We start from the raw sequence: 14,516 nt of genomic DNA, 5'->3' as shown, positions 1-14,516 counted from the left end.
CCAAAAATTAGACTATTTGGTTCGATTCAATTTGGTTTGAGTTGAAAGGGAAATTACAATTCGTGAAACCGAAATTAAAATTCGGGTTTCGGTTTGAGCTTTATTATGGTAAGAAGGAAAAAAAATATTTTGGATTTTTCCCAAATAAAGAAAAATGGAAAAAATCAAAAAAATAATAAATGATGACGTGTCATAGCATCATATCCCAATCGCTTCTTCCTCACTGCTCCCAACATTTCTCTGATTGCATCATTTTACACATAGCGACGAGCTTTGAAGCTTTCCGATTTCAATTTCCGTTACTCGACGATGCCTTCTTCGTTCTCCAAGCCGGTTTTGGATCCTTCGTATTCGCCTCCACCGGTAACTCCTTTACTTCAAGACAGCTCGGAGGCTGAGCGCCGGCTTCGCGAGGCGGAGGAGAGGCTACGCGATGCCATGGCGGAGCTTCAGCGTAGACAGCGCTCCGCCGCGCGTGGATCTCATGCGGAGCTTTGTGATCACGCTGACGTTTCCTGTGTAGCCAATGCAATCGGGAATTTATGTCAGAGCTTTCTTCTCTCTTATGGTGTTAGAGTTGGGATCGGAATCCTTCTTCGCGCTTTTAAGCTCGCTAGGGGACAGTCTTATTCTTCGCTTCTTGATCTGAAGGTGAGGGAATTGAGAGAATTAAGATTGTTTTTGTGATTTTTTTGTTTGTGGCAGTTTCTATGGTTTATGTTTGAGATTTTGAGTCTTACGAGTTACGAGTCTGCTTCATCGTTCAATTTGATACGATTCTTTTGAAATTAGAGCCAATGGTGGTCATTGACTTCGACTTAGAAATATGAGGCGGTTCCAAAATAGTTCAATTGTTGTTATCAAGAGGCAAAAACTGTTCAAATCTTGATGCATGCTCTATTATCTCTTCTTGTTGTCACGCATTTCCATGTTGTGTTCTTATTTTCCAAAGACTAGGTTGAATTTTCCAGTTGGGCTACACACGTTTAGATGCACCTGTGAGGTGTTTGACTTTTGTCTAGGATGTGTCGAAAGATGTTGTTTCCATAGGTCTCCCTTCAAGTTCTACTAATAATGCTCTGAGTGTTTGTAAATGTGATTCACTAATACATGAACGTTGGTTGCAGCAACTTGTCTCAGAGAAAGATTTGATAGTGAGGGAAGAGGCATGTCGTATTGGTCTACTATTTGGTGGCTTTACGGGCTCATATCATGCCCTTAGATGCTGTTTGAGGAAGTGGAGAAAGAAAGAGACGCCACTCAATTCGTAAGTCTATTCTTTGTTTATGTTCGCTATTGTCTTCATGGTTGTATTGTTGTGTCTGTTTTTTTTATATGCTCCTCTTGTTTGCTTGTGCATAGTGCTTGAAAAGTATATACCTTATTATGACTTTGATTAAGGGTGGAGCAGAGTCTTAGCAGGTTCAATTGCGGGTTTGTCTGTCCTGGCTTTAGATGATTCCAACCAGCGGCGCACGCTTGCTCTATACCTCTTGGCTAGATTAGGCCAGGTAAATCTAATGGTCATAGTATTGTCTGTCGTACGAGTTATATCACCACACAGATGTATTTTTGAGTGTCTGATCTTTCTTCTTATTAATAGGCGGCTTACAATTCCGCAAAGTCAAAGAACAAGTTCCATCTTTGGGGAAGCCATTGGAGACATGGAGATTCATTACTTTTTTCTCTTGCTTGTTCTCAGGTAATTGAGATTCTTCTCTTTTCTGCCTGTTCCAGTGTTCTGAATTCTAGTAATGGAAGTGGTATATATGTTGAAGAAAAGTTTTGTGTACTATACATATTCTCTCTAATCTGATTTAGTAGTGATTATAATCAGCAAACTAATTTTGTTGCAATGAGGTCGGTGCAGGTTATGTATGCCTTTATAATGCGTCCTGAAACCCTGCCAAAATCATATAGAGAATTTATTCAGAAGACTGGTCCAGTTGCAAGGCCTGTCTATCAGGCTGTAAGAGAATGCTGCAGAGGTGGTCCAATCGATGTAGCCTCCTTATCAGACTATATTTCTAGTAAAAACCCAGCTAGTGACGTGAAGGTGGAAGAGTTTGCTTCCATCATTCCTTGTTCAGCTATTCATCCAAACACTAACTCGTGTCTGGCCCAAAATGCTAATGCAATGTCAGCTACATTCAAGAAAACATTTCCATTATACTTCTCCCTGACATTTGTCCCATATGTCGTTCTACACCTGCAAAAGGTAAGGCTTTTTCCTTAGAACTCTGTCATTTCAGTCATTTAGATCTTATGGTTTATCCTTTAGTCAGACATTATCTGTATTTTCTGATTTCATCCTTCACTTTCAGTTTGTGGCTTCCCCGTACCGGACATCTTGGCTTGCAATTAGGGATTCAGTTAGATCGACTTCCTTCTTGTCTGCTTTTGTTGGGATTTTTCAGGTAGCTGGTTTTGACATTTTGATTGTGCCCATTCTTTTGTACAGATAGTTTTCTAAAACAATTTCAAATATATGTGCCTAAATATCTGTTAGCCAATTGCCCCAGGCTTTCATATGTGCACATAGAAAAGTTGCAACCAAGGACCACAAGCTCGTTTATTGGTTTGCGGGTGGTGTAGCCGCCCTTTCGGTTATGCTGGAGAAAAAACCTAGACGCTCTGAGCTTGCCCTATACGTTCTTCCACGAGCAGGAGATTCTCTGTGGGAGATACTTATAAACCGCCACCTTCTTCCCGATATTAAAAACGCTGAGGTACAATACAAACCACTGTTGTTATATCCCAACTTTCTACCCCGTTTAACAATTGAACTGACGTTTTATTCCTACCAATGAAACCAGGTGGCTTTATTCTGTGGATGTATGGGAGGAATCATGTACTACCTAGAACATGAACCGGATACAATGGCTCCATTTCTGAGGGGACTCATCCGTCGGTTTCTTGCTAGTCAAATAAGCAATCCTAGCAGCAAATACCCTCAGAGTTCGTCGTATACATATCTCCAGACTCTAGATGCATTGAAGAAACCGAAAACGCAGGAGAGCCGAGAAGGCGAAACTCCCAAAGCTGAAGAAAAGTATAACTTGGAGGCAATTCCTGGTCTTTAGAAGCAGAAGCTATCTGGTACTGTATTAGCATCTGACGATGATATTGAACAAACCAAAGACGGCCCTTTTCAGATCATGATTTTGATTGTTGTGTTTTCAGGAAGTTAAACCCTTACAGATCATGATTTTGATTGTGTTTCAGGAAGTTAAATGTAAACTTTCCAGAAGAGAAGGGTTAGTCTCCACAGAGAAATCTTAAGAGATTGTAGTGATTTATAGGATTTTAGGAGTCTTTTTAAGTGTCTATTATTTTCTTTCACGTAATAACAACTATCTCTTCTTTATTTCAATGAGAGAAGTTGCAGAATGTAGAAGATTTATACTCCTTTTTGTTTGCTACAAAACAGTATTGAATACAATTACAACACAAGTTTTCACTTGATTTATTCCTTTTTCGACTATTATTCTTATTCTTTTGTCTAATCTCGATACGTTCCTTATATCCTTATTCTAACAAACTCACTTGAACAAAAAACACAGTTTCGTAAATTTCATCGTGTGAAAATGATGGGAGATAAGTCAATTCGGCTAAGATCGGACTTGGTCTTTTGACTCTCATATCCAAAAGTTATTTTATCTCTTTGGTTGGTGTGGTCTGCGGATCAGAATATCTGGTTTAAAACATATATATAATACAAAAATAACTGACACTTGTTATGTAAACGTTTGTTCCATTTAAGGATTTCTTAATATGCTACGAAGTCAAATGTCAAAGGGAGTTTTGTAATAGAATAATTTCAAGCGGTTGTCGTGATGGGTACACACACCTTCATTGTATATTCAAAATCTAACTCTTTTCTCCCTTCTGCATCATCACCAAAATGGATGCTTTTGAGATTCATTTACCAAAGGAGATCGTGCCGGATCCTCTCCATAACTCCTTTAACCCTAGGCGTGAAGAGTATGCTATCGGCGGGAAAATCCTCAGGCAGCGGTCAGGCGTTGTCTTTGACTTGGACAAAGACGGTTTTAGCCCTCTGCATGCGGCTGCAGCAGCCGGTCAAGTAGAGACCGTGAAGGCAATTTTGGGAATTGATAAGAAGTTTTGCCGGTTAAAAGGTAAAGATGGAAAGACTCCACTTCATCTAGCAACGATGAGAGGGAAAATAGATGTTATCAGAGAGATAGTGTTGAGCTGTGTTGATTGCGTAGAAGACGAGACGGTCCAAGGTCAAACTGCTTTGCACCTTGCTGTTCTGCACCAAGAGGCTGGAGCAGTCACGGCCATTGTTGATTTGATCACTGAGCAGAATCGAATTGACGTATTGTACAAGAAAGATGAACAAGGTAACACTGCTCTTCATCTTGCAACATGGAGAAAAAGTCGCCAGGTAAGATTAAAAATTATGTTGCGGTTATATATTTGTCTTAGAGTAGAATCAAAATCTAAATTTTTAAATTCTTGTAGGTGATTGAAGTGTTGGTTCAGGCAATGCCAGAAGAGTCAAGGTCATTTGAGGTGAATGCTATGAACAAGATGGGTCTCTCTGCACTGGATTTGCTGGTTATGTTTCCGAGCGAAGCTGGCGATAGAGAAATCTATGAGAAATTCATCGAAGCTGGAGCTCAAAGAGGGCGAGACGTTGGTACCACTAATGTCGAGAGAACCACTTCTACTTCTACTTCCACATGCCAAGAGAGATCCCAAAGCCACAAAGATCTTGTTAAGTACTTTACTTTCAAAAAGCACAGAGACTCACCATCAGAAGCACGTAGCGCATTGCTGGTGGTGGCTTCACTAGTCGCCACAGCTACGTTTCAGGCCAGCTTGACTCCACCAGGTGGAACCTGGCAAGATAGCTCAATACCTGCTGTATCCCAGAACACAACGAGCGTGAATGGTACAAATCAACAAGTTCATATAGCAGGGCAATCTATCATGGGGACCTTCAATGGAGTTGCTTTCACTATGTTTGTGTTCTTTAACACAATTGGCTTTTCGGTTTCACTCTCTATGCTCAACATTCTCACACTCGGGTTCCCATTGCGGTTCCAGCTTCAGATTTGTATGATGGCTATGTATTTCTCGCACAACACAGCCATGACCAGCATTGCACCTGATCAGGTCAAGCTTTACTGCATTCTCATCACGTCCATCCTTGCTGCTGCCACCCCGAGTCTGATGAGGTTGCTCGAGAAGCCTATTAGCATGCTCGGACAATTTGTGGACTCCAGATTACCGAAAATTTGTTCCATGATTTGACTTTCTTGGAAACGATTTGTAATATAACAGCCAGTTCAATATCTACCTTTATTTAGCCAATCACTGTCCACAAATCACCATTGTTATTATGATTTGTTAAGACCTTTTTTTTAATAAGAGACATGAATACATCTAATGTGGAATACCCTAGAAAACATTTCATTCATGCTTCTATGTCGTTACACTAACAAATGCATACCTGATAGGTCTTTAAACACATAAATTGGGATATTCTTATTCATCTGGGAGTTAACATATTCTGTGTTTTTGTTTTCCTATCTTACACTCGATCCCAGAAAACTCAGAGGCAAAGATACGATTCTGCACACAACCACCAGCTCTAAGCTTCCTCAGTTCCCCATCAACAGCTCCCTTTAGTGAATTTCTAATGTCACCCAATGCCCAGACCAAGGAAATATGCGGCCGCGGATCCTATAAGAAAAAATACAGATGGGTAAAGTGTTGGTGACAGAGACATTTGTTACATACACAATCAAGCTTTTATATAGAATAATAAGTGGAGATACCTTGTAGAACTCTGGCAGATTGTGAAACTTGTAAACTTCATTAACAGCATCGATCTGCTTGCTTATCTAAAACAAAGCTATAAACATCAGTGCAATACCTAACATCAAGCTAACATTCAAAGGTAACTTTTGTTGTTACAGCATTACCTCGGATAGTCCTGAAGTAGTGATTTCCAAAGAAAGGAAAGAGCGAGTACAGTCATCATTCACAAAGACTTCCCACTTATTGAAATCAATCAAGTACCTGTCGAAAAAAATTTCACAAATCTCATCGTTATTGGTTCATATAGTATATAAAGGAAAATGTAGCTATACCTCTTATGAAACTGAAGCTTTTGTCGAAGCATAGAAACGACTGAGTTAATCTGATGAACACGTATAGGAACGCTCCTTCCTAAGCTTATATGGAACTCTCTCCCCAATGCACGCTTAAACCTCTGATCATCCTTGCATAGAATGCTGAATGGCACATCAGCTTCAACTAAATGAAGATTAGGAACAACTGATGCAACCTTCTTTAAGAAACAACCAATCTCCTTCTTCGAGGATGGAGGTATAATAACTAGAACACATACTGATCCTAGTTAGCAAGAACATTTTGATAGAATTGAATGATGCAATTGGTTAGGGTTCTAAGAAAAAGAGGGTTTACCAGGGATGTAAACGTAAAACGCGTAGTTGCCATCGACGTGAGGGAAGTTTCTAACTCGAGCCACAGGCTCTGTTGTGGAGAAATCCAGCGAACCTTCAGATTTCAGAGAAAAGAATCAGTATGAATCAGATTTGAGAGAGAGTAACAAGTTCGTGAGGATCATACCTGTGGATACAATGGATTCGAGAAGCGAGAGTGGTGGAGGAGGAAGGGGAATCGATTCCTTATCAGCGGTTGATTTCTCGCCGGGAATTGCAGGAACGGAACACGGCGGAGGAAGATCATCGGTATCGGAGTCCGATGAAGCGTCGCCGTAAGAAGCTCTCAATGCGTCCATTTGGCCGTAAGTGTAAATTAAGAAAAAATAGAAAGAGAGGAGAAAATATTTAAATCAGAATTCAATTTCAAGACAGAACCAGATTAAACCAGATTAAACCAGATTAAACCGAATTTATTAAGCCAAAGCGGCACAAATTCTGGAAACCTTAACGGGCCGATAATGGGCCTTTGAAAAAACTACACACCGAAAACCTAGCAAAACCCTAAATACGACGAGTGAGAAATCTGAAGCAGCACAATTCTAGAAAACTCTAACGGGCCGAAAATGGGCCTTTAGGAAAACTACACCGAAGAAGACCTAGCAAAACCCTAATTATGATGTCCCCCTATAAATTGAAAGCAATCGCCGTGGTCAACCTCATCATCAGTTTACAATCTAGGATTCTCTCTAATCTGTGAAGCTTTTTCTGTTTTAATCGTCGTCTTCTTTAGATTCTTTAGGATAATTAGGGTTCTATGATGCTATTAAGTGTTTTTTGTTTTTTGTTGATATGTGATGGAGAGAGAGTTGTTGGCAGTGATGACTCGGAAATTTCAAGCTCAACAGACCGGAATGAGTCGTTTCATCCATAATTGGTTGATTCGTATCTGTGTCGATACTCCCGCTGATCTGAGCCTTCCTCTCTCTCTTTTCTTTAGTTTTGTTTTCGTTTTCGAATCTGAATTTTTCTAGGGAAATTTGCTTTACAAATTGATTGATTTTCTCGAGAACAATTGTTTTTGGATCTTGATTGGGGGTAATAAAGGAGATAACGATGAGGATATACAGCTCCCTCTTCTGATATAGCTGAAGAGAATTGCTGGCAGAATCGAACCTAAAATCACTAGCCACTACTGAGTTATCTCCTTTATCATTCTCTTAATTGATTTCGAATCGTTTTGTTTGCTTGGTTTTATTCAAATAATATTAGTTATAGGAGGATGACGATAATTTAAGAGTGGTGATAATGATGAAGCAAAATTAATCTAATCCAACACTTGATCTGAGAGTTGCTTTGTGCAACTCAAAGTGAATGTCAACCGTTTAGCTTCTGAATCTATACTTTTTACTTATAATTTTTAGATAATTCTGTTTATTTTGGTATCCCCTGGTCATCTTAAGTGATCGTTTCCTGCGAATTCTGAAATTTAGTTATTAATCCCTTTTTTTTGTGACCACGAAATTGTTATTAACAATTGGATATAAACAAGCCAATCTTATTGGATTAGAACAAGTTAATTTGGTACCACGCCTTTCAATCTTAGGATGAATGAAAATGAATCTGCCGTTCTTAATAGACAATTGATGTATTGTACGAATGACCACTTAACATGGTACAACTGGACGTGACTTTAAACCTAGTAGACTGGACATTGATTCGTTCGGTTATGAAGATCAAACTGGAGCATAATAACAACAAACTTGCTTTAATGTAAATAAGCAATCAGCTAATTAATAGATACAAATCTGGACTGGGTTTAAAAAGACAAGATCCCTCAAAAATGGTCAATAAGGCTTATGAGGGTATTCTATGGAAGGCATGGAAACATTGTGCTGATCAATGAATTTCATTGGTATCACCATTTGTGGAAACGGATTATCTCTGTATTCTTAATACAAACACCTTTACTTCAAATTTATACTAACACAATTCAGTTTGTCCAAGAAAAAAAAAGTTGAGCAGTTCGGTTATAACGAAATAACTGATTCCCTCATATCGAGTAAAGTGAAAATATTATTTTTGATTTTTTGTAGTTCAGAAAAAATATTTATTTTTCCCCGAATCAGAAAAATAAAAATTAAAGAAAAAAAAAGAAAAGCAATGGCGTAGAGAGAATCATCAGTTCCCCCAGGAGGTCGGTAATGTCCCTGTGGAAGCCGACTTGACGATTCCTTACTTCCACGGATTCATTTTTTTATCTTGTCTTTTGCTTCTGTGTTTCCTTCTCAGGCAAGTCTGTCTCTTTGCTCCCTCTTTATCCCCACTCTCCAACCACTTTCTCTACTCTTACCCTATCCCTCATTTATATTCCCACCTTTTTTTTTTTGTTCTATCCCAATTCTTCTCATTGGCTCATTGTATCGTACCTCGTTCCTGAAATTGGCTGTGTTTATGCTGTGAACTAGATCCGATCGGGTCGAATTCGAATTTCAATTTTGATAACTTCGGCGTTTGTTTTGAACCTCTGATTGATCCCATGGAGAATAAGCAAGAGGAGGAGAACGGTGTTTGCTCCGCGGAGTCTGTTGATGGGAGCCTTGATGTTTGGAGTTGTCAGAATTCTGATTCTTCTTCCGCTGATCACCTCGTTGTTATGGTCCATGGCATCTTGGGAAGGTATTTAAAACCTCTCTTCTCTCCGTGAGTTGTGAATTTTACTTGAATTAGATTTGGGAGGAGAATTGTAATTGTTGTTTCCTAATTTTGGTTCTGCAGTACGGATGATTGGAAGTTTGGAGCTGAGCAATTCGTTAAAAAGCTGCCTGACAAAGTATTTGTTCACTGTAAGACAATTCTTCTTACACTTTGTTCTTCTTAATGCATAAATCTGATTTGTGACGGTTTTAGGAATTTGGCTAATTAGGATTAGTTTCCCTGTTCAGAATTATACTTTAGTTAGTGGTCCCTTTAATTGGGTTATGTTGTTCTCTCTCTTGCTACTATTGGGTTTATGTAGCTGGCAATTATCTCTATTGCTGATGCTTTTGAGACTTATATCGTCCCCAAGATTCTTATGATCTTGCTATTTCTAAGCAGGTAGTGAAAAGAATGCATCTGCGCTTACTCTAGATGGTGTGGATGTAATGGGTGAACGTCTTGCATCTGAGGTAAGCCATCATATACGTATTTTACTCTTTCATTTAGCCATTAGGGAAGTTGGACTCTGTTTGATGTAACGAAATGCATGTCACAGGTACTCGAAATTATTCAGAAAAGACCAAATATCCGTAAAATCTCCTTTGTTGCACATTCTTTGGGAGGGCTTGCAGCAAGGTATGCTATTGGGAAATTGTACAAGCCAGCTAATCAGGAAGAAGATTTGAAAGAACCGTTAGCAGAGAGTAGTGAAGGGCCTTCCAGAGGCACTATATGTGGACTAGAGGCTATAAACTTTATTACTGTAGCTACTCCACATTTGGGTTCAATGGGTAATAAACAGGTAAATCTTCTTATGTGCATGCATAGTGTGTTTATTCTAGTGATTTGTTTGAAGTTGAAACGAATTCTCTTCTACAAAGTTCATTGCATTACATGATTCTTGTGAATGTAAAGATAACATGATTTGCTTTCTTTAACCATGGAGATATGTTTGTATAATTGAATTACTATTAATACTTATGTCTAGATGTTATTCTCATAGGAGTTGTTTGTTCTCTCATTCCAGGTCCCGTTTCTCTTTGGGTTTTCTTCCATTGAGAAAGTTGCAGGCCTCATTATCCACTGGATATTTAAAAGAACTGGCCGGCACCTATTCTTGAAAGATGAAGATGATGGAAAACCACCCTTGCTTCGACGCATGGTGGAAGATACCGGTGACTGTCAATTCATGTATGCCAGCCTATGCCCCATTTTTCACAAGTTAATTCACCTAACCATTTCTCGAAGGAGTTCTGTTCTCACTGGAAAACGGTTTTCTCTATTGCAGATCTGCACTACGTGCCTTCAAAAGGCGGGTGGTTTATTCAAATGTGGGCTATGATCGTATCCTTTATGTGTGTTGTTTGTAGTAATACGCTTTGTAGCATATGAAATTACATTTCCTTTCCTTCACTAAATCTGAATAGGCGTCGTTGGCTGGAAGACTGCATCTATTAGACGTGACAGTGAATTGCCTAAGGTAATTTGACTCTTACTGGATTACTTCATTGGCTTCAGAATTTTGATATGATGGGTCTCTCTAATAAATGAATAATTTCTTGTTGACCCAGTGGGAAGATTCTCTGAATGATAAGTATCCTCATATTGTTTACGAAGAACTCTGTAAGGCATGTGATGTTGAGGACATACCAGAAGGCGAGAATCATTCAGACGACATAGAAGGTTAGCTTGCACTTGATGACATACTGACCGTTTAGGCGTTTATTAGTTATATTGTAGAACTTATTGCTCACTTCTCTTATTTCTATTTCTACTTTCTATGCCTTAGATCTCATTAGCTGGTAGAAAGATTAGTGTTCACTACAAACAATTCATATGTTGGTCTACCATTTGTAGTGCTTCTGCTTTCTTATTTTAATAAACAGCATGATGTATTTAAGTTATAATCCTTGTCGATTTTGCAGAAGAAATTATCAAAGGTCTGTCCTCTGTATCATGGGAAAAAGTTGATGTTAGCTTTCACAGTTGCAGGCAGAGGTTCGCTGCCCATAATGTTATACAGGTCACTCTCTAGTCTCTCCTGTCATCCCTCACGTGTCCTAAGATATAACATTTGTTTATCCTCCTTCCTAAGGGTTTTAATTGCATCTTTTCGTGATAGTTATCTTTCTGTTGTTATTAAGCTTAAACAATATCGGAGTGTTAATTCATTCTGATAGGATGAATTTCCACATACTTTCTAGTGAAAACATGAAGTCTAATAATAGCCTGTGTTATGCCATTTACAGGTTAAAAATGAAGATATGCATATAGAAGGAGCAGATGTCATAGAGCATATCATCGATCATTTCCATGCCTAGATCAGTAAACTTTCATCACCCAAGAGTCTGGGACAAGATAACTAAGGACTCAATAGTAAAGCAACAGTTTTCCAGTCGGACGAGATATGTCACGTAGTTGTTTACACTATAAAAATCATCAAATTTTTTCTGTGAGTGCTCAGGTAGCAAGATGTCGATTATGACCAATGTATTTGATACATGGTTTAGCAGCAAAGGAAAGCTTGTTCAATTCAATTGTATCATGTATTATATTATGCAATGGAAAGTATAAATTCTGGAAGTTGTGTGCCTGTATATTTGTTCTATTTAGAAGAAACCTACTGAGTTAGCGGTGTCACTTAATAAAAAACATTTTTAACAGTCAGGGTGTAGCACTAAAATGCAATCAATACTCTCTCATATCCAGTATTCCCCTTTGGTTGTTCCCTTTGATTTAGTGACTTGGAACGATCAAGATACTCTTGTTTTGTTGTATGATGTGAACATGTTACGACCTTTTGCATTGGTTGTTCCCTTTGATTTACTGACTTGGAATGATCAAGATACTCTTGTTTTGTTGTATGGTGTGAACATGTTACGAACTTTAGCATCACGTACATCTGGAAGCCGAAGCTCAGGTGGAGCGGGTGACAAACAGATGGCTTAGGTTTTTTATTAATCATACTGAATTTTTTGTGTCTTGGGCAGTCTGTATCTCTGCATTATGGACATTGATAATGATCTGGCAAATACAGGTATGTTGGTTCAAGACCTCCTTAAGTTGTTGCCTTGTTTCCTTTCGTACTTTTTAGTTCAATGGATTTCTTCAGTATAATGTAAATATTCATTCTTATGTAATATTTCCACTTCAGATGCCAACAGAGAATGAGAGGATTTGGGATCTGAATGGAACTTGGTTGTTGATCGAAGATCCACTGGATTTGATGTTTTGCAGCATGTTTTCTGCTTGGTTAAAATGGTTTCATTGTAGGGGATGAAAGTTCCGGTAGAACCAAAGTAGTTTTCCTGTCTCTATAGGACCCTTCCATTGGCCGTGGAATCGTCTGTGTGTAGTCAGTTTATGTACTCTACATGATCAGCTCTTCCGAAATGTAGATATCTTATCTTTTGGTTCTCTTGAAGGTAGGTCCAGCTTTTCTTAGAGTATATTTGTAAGAATTTAGTTCAGCATCATCAGTAACCAATGGGTTCAGTTTTTATCAAACTATATGCTGCCATCTAGTTTATTAAATGATGCAAATTTTTGTTCTATGGTGAAATATATAGGGTTGAAGCAATGTCCATCTGTTTATGGATGTCTGCACTATTGGATGGCGACCAAAGTCTTGGATTCTTATCGTATTATTCGAACGGTTTCTTACCATGGTCTTGTAAGTTTGAACTTCCTCTTTGTTCTATAAGAATCCAATCATCCTCTTGAGTTCTTAAAGGAGGTTGAAAGAATTGCATTTTAGAAGAATGAATGAATATAGTATAGCAATTACAGTCAACTAATCTAGAAGCTAGTTCACTCCATGAGGAATCTTGAATACAACCCTTAAGATCAACAAGTTCGATTTTTTTTAATGTTTTGCTTGTTTTGAGAGTAATCCAAAGTTGATGTCACCTAATGTTCACAATTTGACCCAAAAGCTTCTGTAAGGACGAGTTGAGAGTATCCACAAGATGGATAAGGAGATAACGCAGGCACGGCGAATATTGTCATCTCCTTACTGTCTTCTCCGTCCCAAAACCCCATCCAATTTGACGGCGTTAACGGACAAGCCTCAGCCTGAGACTGAACTTCTGCTTCTTCTCTCTTCACAGCTTTATGGATACACAGGTTACTTCCATGGCTTTCATCCTCCATTACTTGTCTCTTCCTCTTTGCCTTTAAAAATACAGTCTTATTATTGTTGTTGTTGTCTTCTAAGTCCTTGTACTTGCCTGCTTCGAGTGGAAAGTTAAGAATGGCTTTACTTCCTCGTAGTTTAAAAGCAGCCTTGTCGTAGCCTCTTGCAGCTTCCATGGCTGTGTCAAAAGTCCCTAACCAGACACGAACACCTTTCTTGTTTGGGTCTCTGATCTCAGCTGCATACTTACCCCACGGTCTTCGCCTCACGCCTCTGTAATGCCTTTGATCATCCTCTTGAGCCACTGGTGCAGTAGTAACTGCAATGGTGGCAAGAGGTGGCTTGCGTTGGCTTAGAGTGGAGGTGGTGCTGTGGTGGATGTTTGAGACAAAGGTCTCTAAGGAAGGAAAATCGGTAAGAAGGTGTTGGGTTATGCGATCTAAAGCTGATTGGTCTTGTTCTTGTTGATGTGTAGATGCCATAGATGATTTTGGAGTCTTTTTCTATTTGATTCTTTTTCTTCGATTGTGGATTTTGGTTTTTGAGATTGCAGGGTTATATAAAAGTGGGAAGTGAGAGGTTTCGTTGGTTTGACAGAGGAAGGATCCTTTTCAATTCTTTGACTTGTTTACTTCTACTGTTGTTTTGGAGTGTGGCAAGTGGGCTTTAAATATTTTAACTTTAAGATAAGAAAGGAGGGATTTTGGAATTTTCTTTATCAGTGAGGGGCCATCATCAAGCTAGTGTCTATTTCCAGGTTTCTTCGTATCCGATACACATTTTAAAATTGTTTTTATTAGAGAAATTTGAAAGAAAAAGAGACACATTTTTTGTTAACTTTTTAGGGGTAAAGTTTAATTATATTTTGGAAAGGTGGATGCACGAGTGTTTGTCGACTTGCCTCTTTTAGACAATATCTCGATGTTTGTATGTTCAGGAGGACTTCCATAAATTACTCATTGTCTTGGTACTATACTTCAGTTCAATGTTCGTCAGTACAACGTGTATACAGTATATTAATTTGTATGTGATACTTCGACTTCTGAAATACCCACATGGTTTGATGTTGTGTAGCCAGCTTTCAGCTTAGTCAAATGGTTTATATGTATATTGCAAGGGTATGAACATTCCGGTGGTTCCAAAGTAGTTTCTCTGTCTTTGTTGGGCTCTTTTGCCATTGAATTGTCTGTGTAGTCAGTTTATGTCTATATGAGTGAGATCAGTTCTTCAAAATGTAG

At 38.7% G+C, this 14,516-nt stretch overlaps 5 protein-coding genes and 3 non-coding genes across 15 annotated transcripts; 6 read left to right on the top strand and 2 right to left on the bottom strand.

Moving 5' to 3' along the window:
- The first annotated feature begins 178 nt into the window (after positions 1–178).
- LOC104711308 (uncharacterized) lies at positions 179–3,465 on the top strand. 7 transcript variants are annotated; one of them, XM_010428000.3, is made up of 9 exons: positions 213–651; positions 1,128–1,267; positions 1,412–1,511; positions 1,604–1,702; positions 1,871–2,218; positions 2,325–2,417; positions 2,523–2,729; positions 2,817–3,099; positions 3,226–3,465. In XM_010428000.3, exons 1-8 carry the CDS (start codon positions 310–312, stop codon positions 3,081–3,083), a joined length of 1,596 nt encoding a protein of 531 aa, XP_010426302.1. In that variant the 5' UTR covers positions 213–309; the 3' UTR covers positions 3,084–3,099; positions 3,226–3,465. The 7 variants fall into 7 exon arrangements, with proteins under 7 accessions (XP_010426301.1, XP_010426302.1, XP_087342028.1 ...); XM_087485916.1 differs by having other exon boundaries at positions 232–651; positions 1,423–1,511; XM_087485913.1 differs by having other exon boundaries at positions 232–651; positions 1,402–1,511.
- Positions 3,466–3,804: 339 nt separating this feature from the next.
- On the top strand, positions 3,805–5,452 carry LOC104711306 (uncharacterized). Its single transcript, XM_087485892.1, has 2 exons — positions 3,805–4,414; positions 4,492–5,452. Exons 1-2 carry the CDS (start codon positions 3,905–3,907, stop codon positions 5,284–5,286), a joined length of 1,305 nt encoding a protein of 434 aa, XP_087342018.1. The 5' UTR covers positions 3,805–3,904; the 3' UTR covers positions 5,287–5,452.
- On the bottom strand, positions 5,311–6,835 carry LOC104711307 (uncharacterized). 2 transcript variants are annotated; one of them, XR_015580758.1, is made up of 7 exons: positions 6,631–6,835; positions 6,466–6,558; positions 6,129–6,375; positions 5,961–6,057; positions 5,814–5,879; positions 5,486–5,718; positions 5,311–5,349 (listed from the first exon to the last, which is right to left on the bottom strand). XR_015580758.1 is itself a non-coding variant. In XM_010427998.3 (6 exons), exons 1-6 carry the CDS (start codon positions 6,800–6,802, stop codon positions 5,536–5,538), a joined length of 858 nt encoding a protein of 285 aa, XP_010426300.1. In that variant the 5' UTR covers positions 6,803–6,835; the 3' UTR covers positions 5,420–5,535. The 2 variants fall into 2 exon arrangements, 1 of the variants encoding a protein (XP_010426300.1); XM_010427998.3 differs by lacking the exon at positions 5,311–5,349 and having other exon boundaries at positions 5,420–5,718.
- A 479-nt stretch (positions 6,836–7,314) lies between these two features.
- On the top strand, positions 7,315–7,424 carry LOC147948882 (small nucleolar RNA Z107/R87). The gene has a single exon (XR_015586452.1). It is a non-coding gene; the product is annotated as a small nucleolar RNA Z107/R87 (small nucleolar RNA).
- Positions 7,425–7,549: 125 nt separating this feature from the next.
- LOC147948881 (small nucleolar RNA R30/Z108) lies at positions 7,550–7,646 on the top strand. Its single transcript, XR_015586433.1, has one exon. It is a non-coding gene; the product is annotated as a small nucleolar RNA R30/Z108 (small nucleolar RNA).
- A 99-nt stretch (positions 7,647–7,745) lies between these two features.
- Positions 7,746–7,845, top strand: LOC147948880 (small nucleolar RNA snoR31). Its single transcript, XR_015586449.1, has one exon. It is a non-coding gene; the product is annotated as a small nucleolar RNA snoR31 (small nucleolar RNA).
- Positions 7,846–8,344: 499 nt separating this feature from the next.
- Positions 8,345–11,726, top strand: LOC104711305 (lipid droplet phospholipase 1). Its single transcript, XM_010427996.3, has 11 exons — positions 8,345–8,735; positions 8,912–9,122; positions 9,222–9,289; positions 9,543–9,613; positions 9,700–9,945; positions 10,171–10,334; positions 10,432–10,487; positions 10,571–10,623; positions 10,715–10,826; positions 11,069–11,166; positions 11,393–11,726. Exons 2-11 carry the CDS (start codon positions 8,983–8,985, stop codon positions 11,462–11,464), a joined length of 1,080 nt encoding a protein of 359 aa, XP_010426298.1. The 5' UTR covers positions 8,345–8,735; positions 8,912–8,982; the 3' UTR covers positions 11,465–11,726.
- A 1,168-nt stretch (positions 11,727–12,894) lies between these two features.
- LOC104711304 (ethylene-responsive transcription factor ERF105) lies at positions 12,895–13,914 on the bottom strand. The gene has a single exon (XM_010427994.3). The coding sequence runs from the start codon at positions 13,758–13,760 to the stop codon at positions 13,053–13,055; it is 708 nt and encodes a 235-aa protein (XP_010426296.1). The 5' UTR covers positions 13,761–13,914; the 3' UTR covers positions 12,895–13,052.
- Between the last annotated feature and the right edge of the window lie 602 nt (positions 13,915–14,516).

Source organism: Camelina sativa, chromosome 2 (assembly GCF_030686135.1).
Source record: "Camelina sativa cultivar CO46 ecotype springtype chromosome 2, ASM3068613v1".
Taxonomy (NCBI): domain Eukaryota; kingdom Viridiplantae; phylum Streptophyta; class Magnoliopsida; order Brassicales; family Brassicaceae; genus Camelina; species Camelina sativa.
The sequence above is the reverse complement of the archived record's forward strand: the minus strand, read 5'-3'. Positions and strand labels throughout refer to the sequence as shown.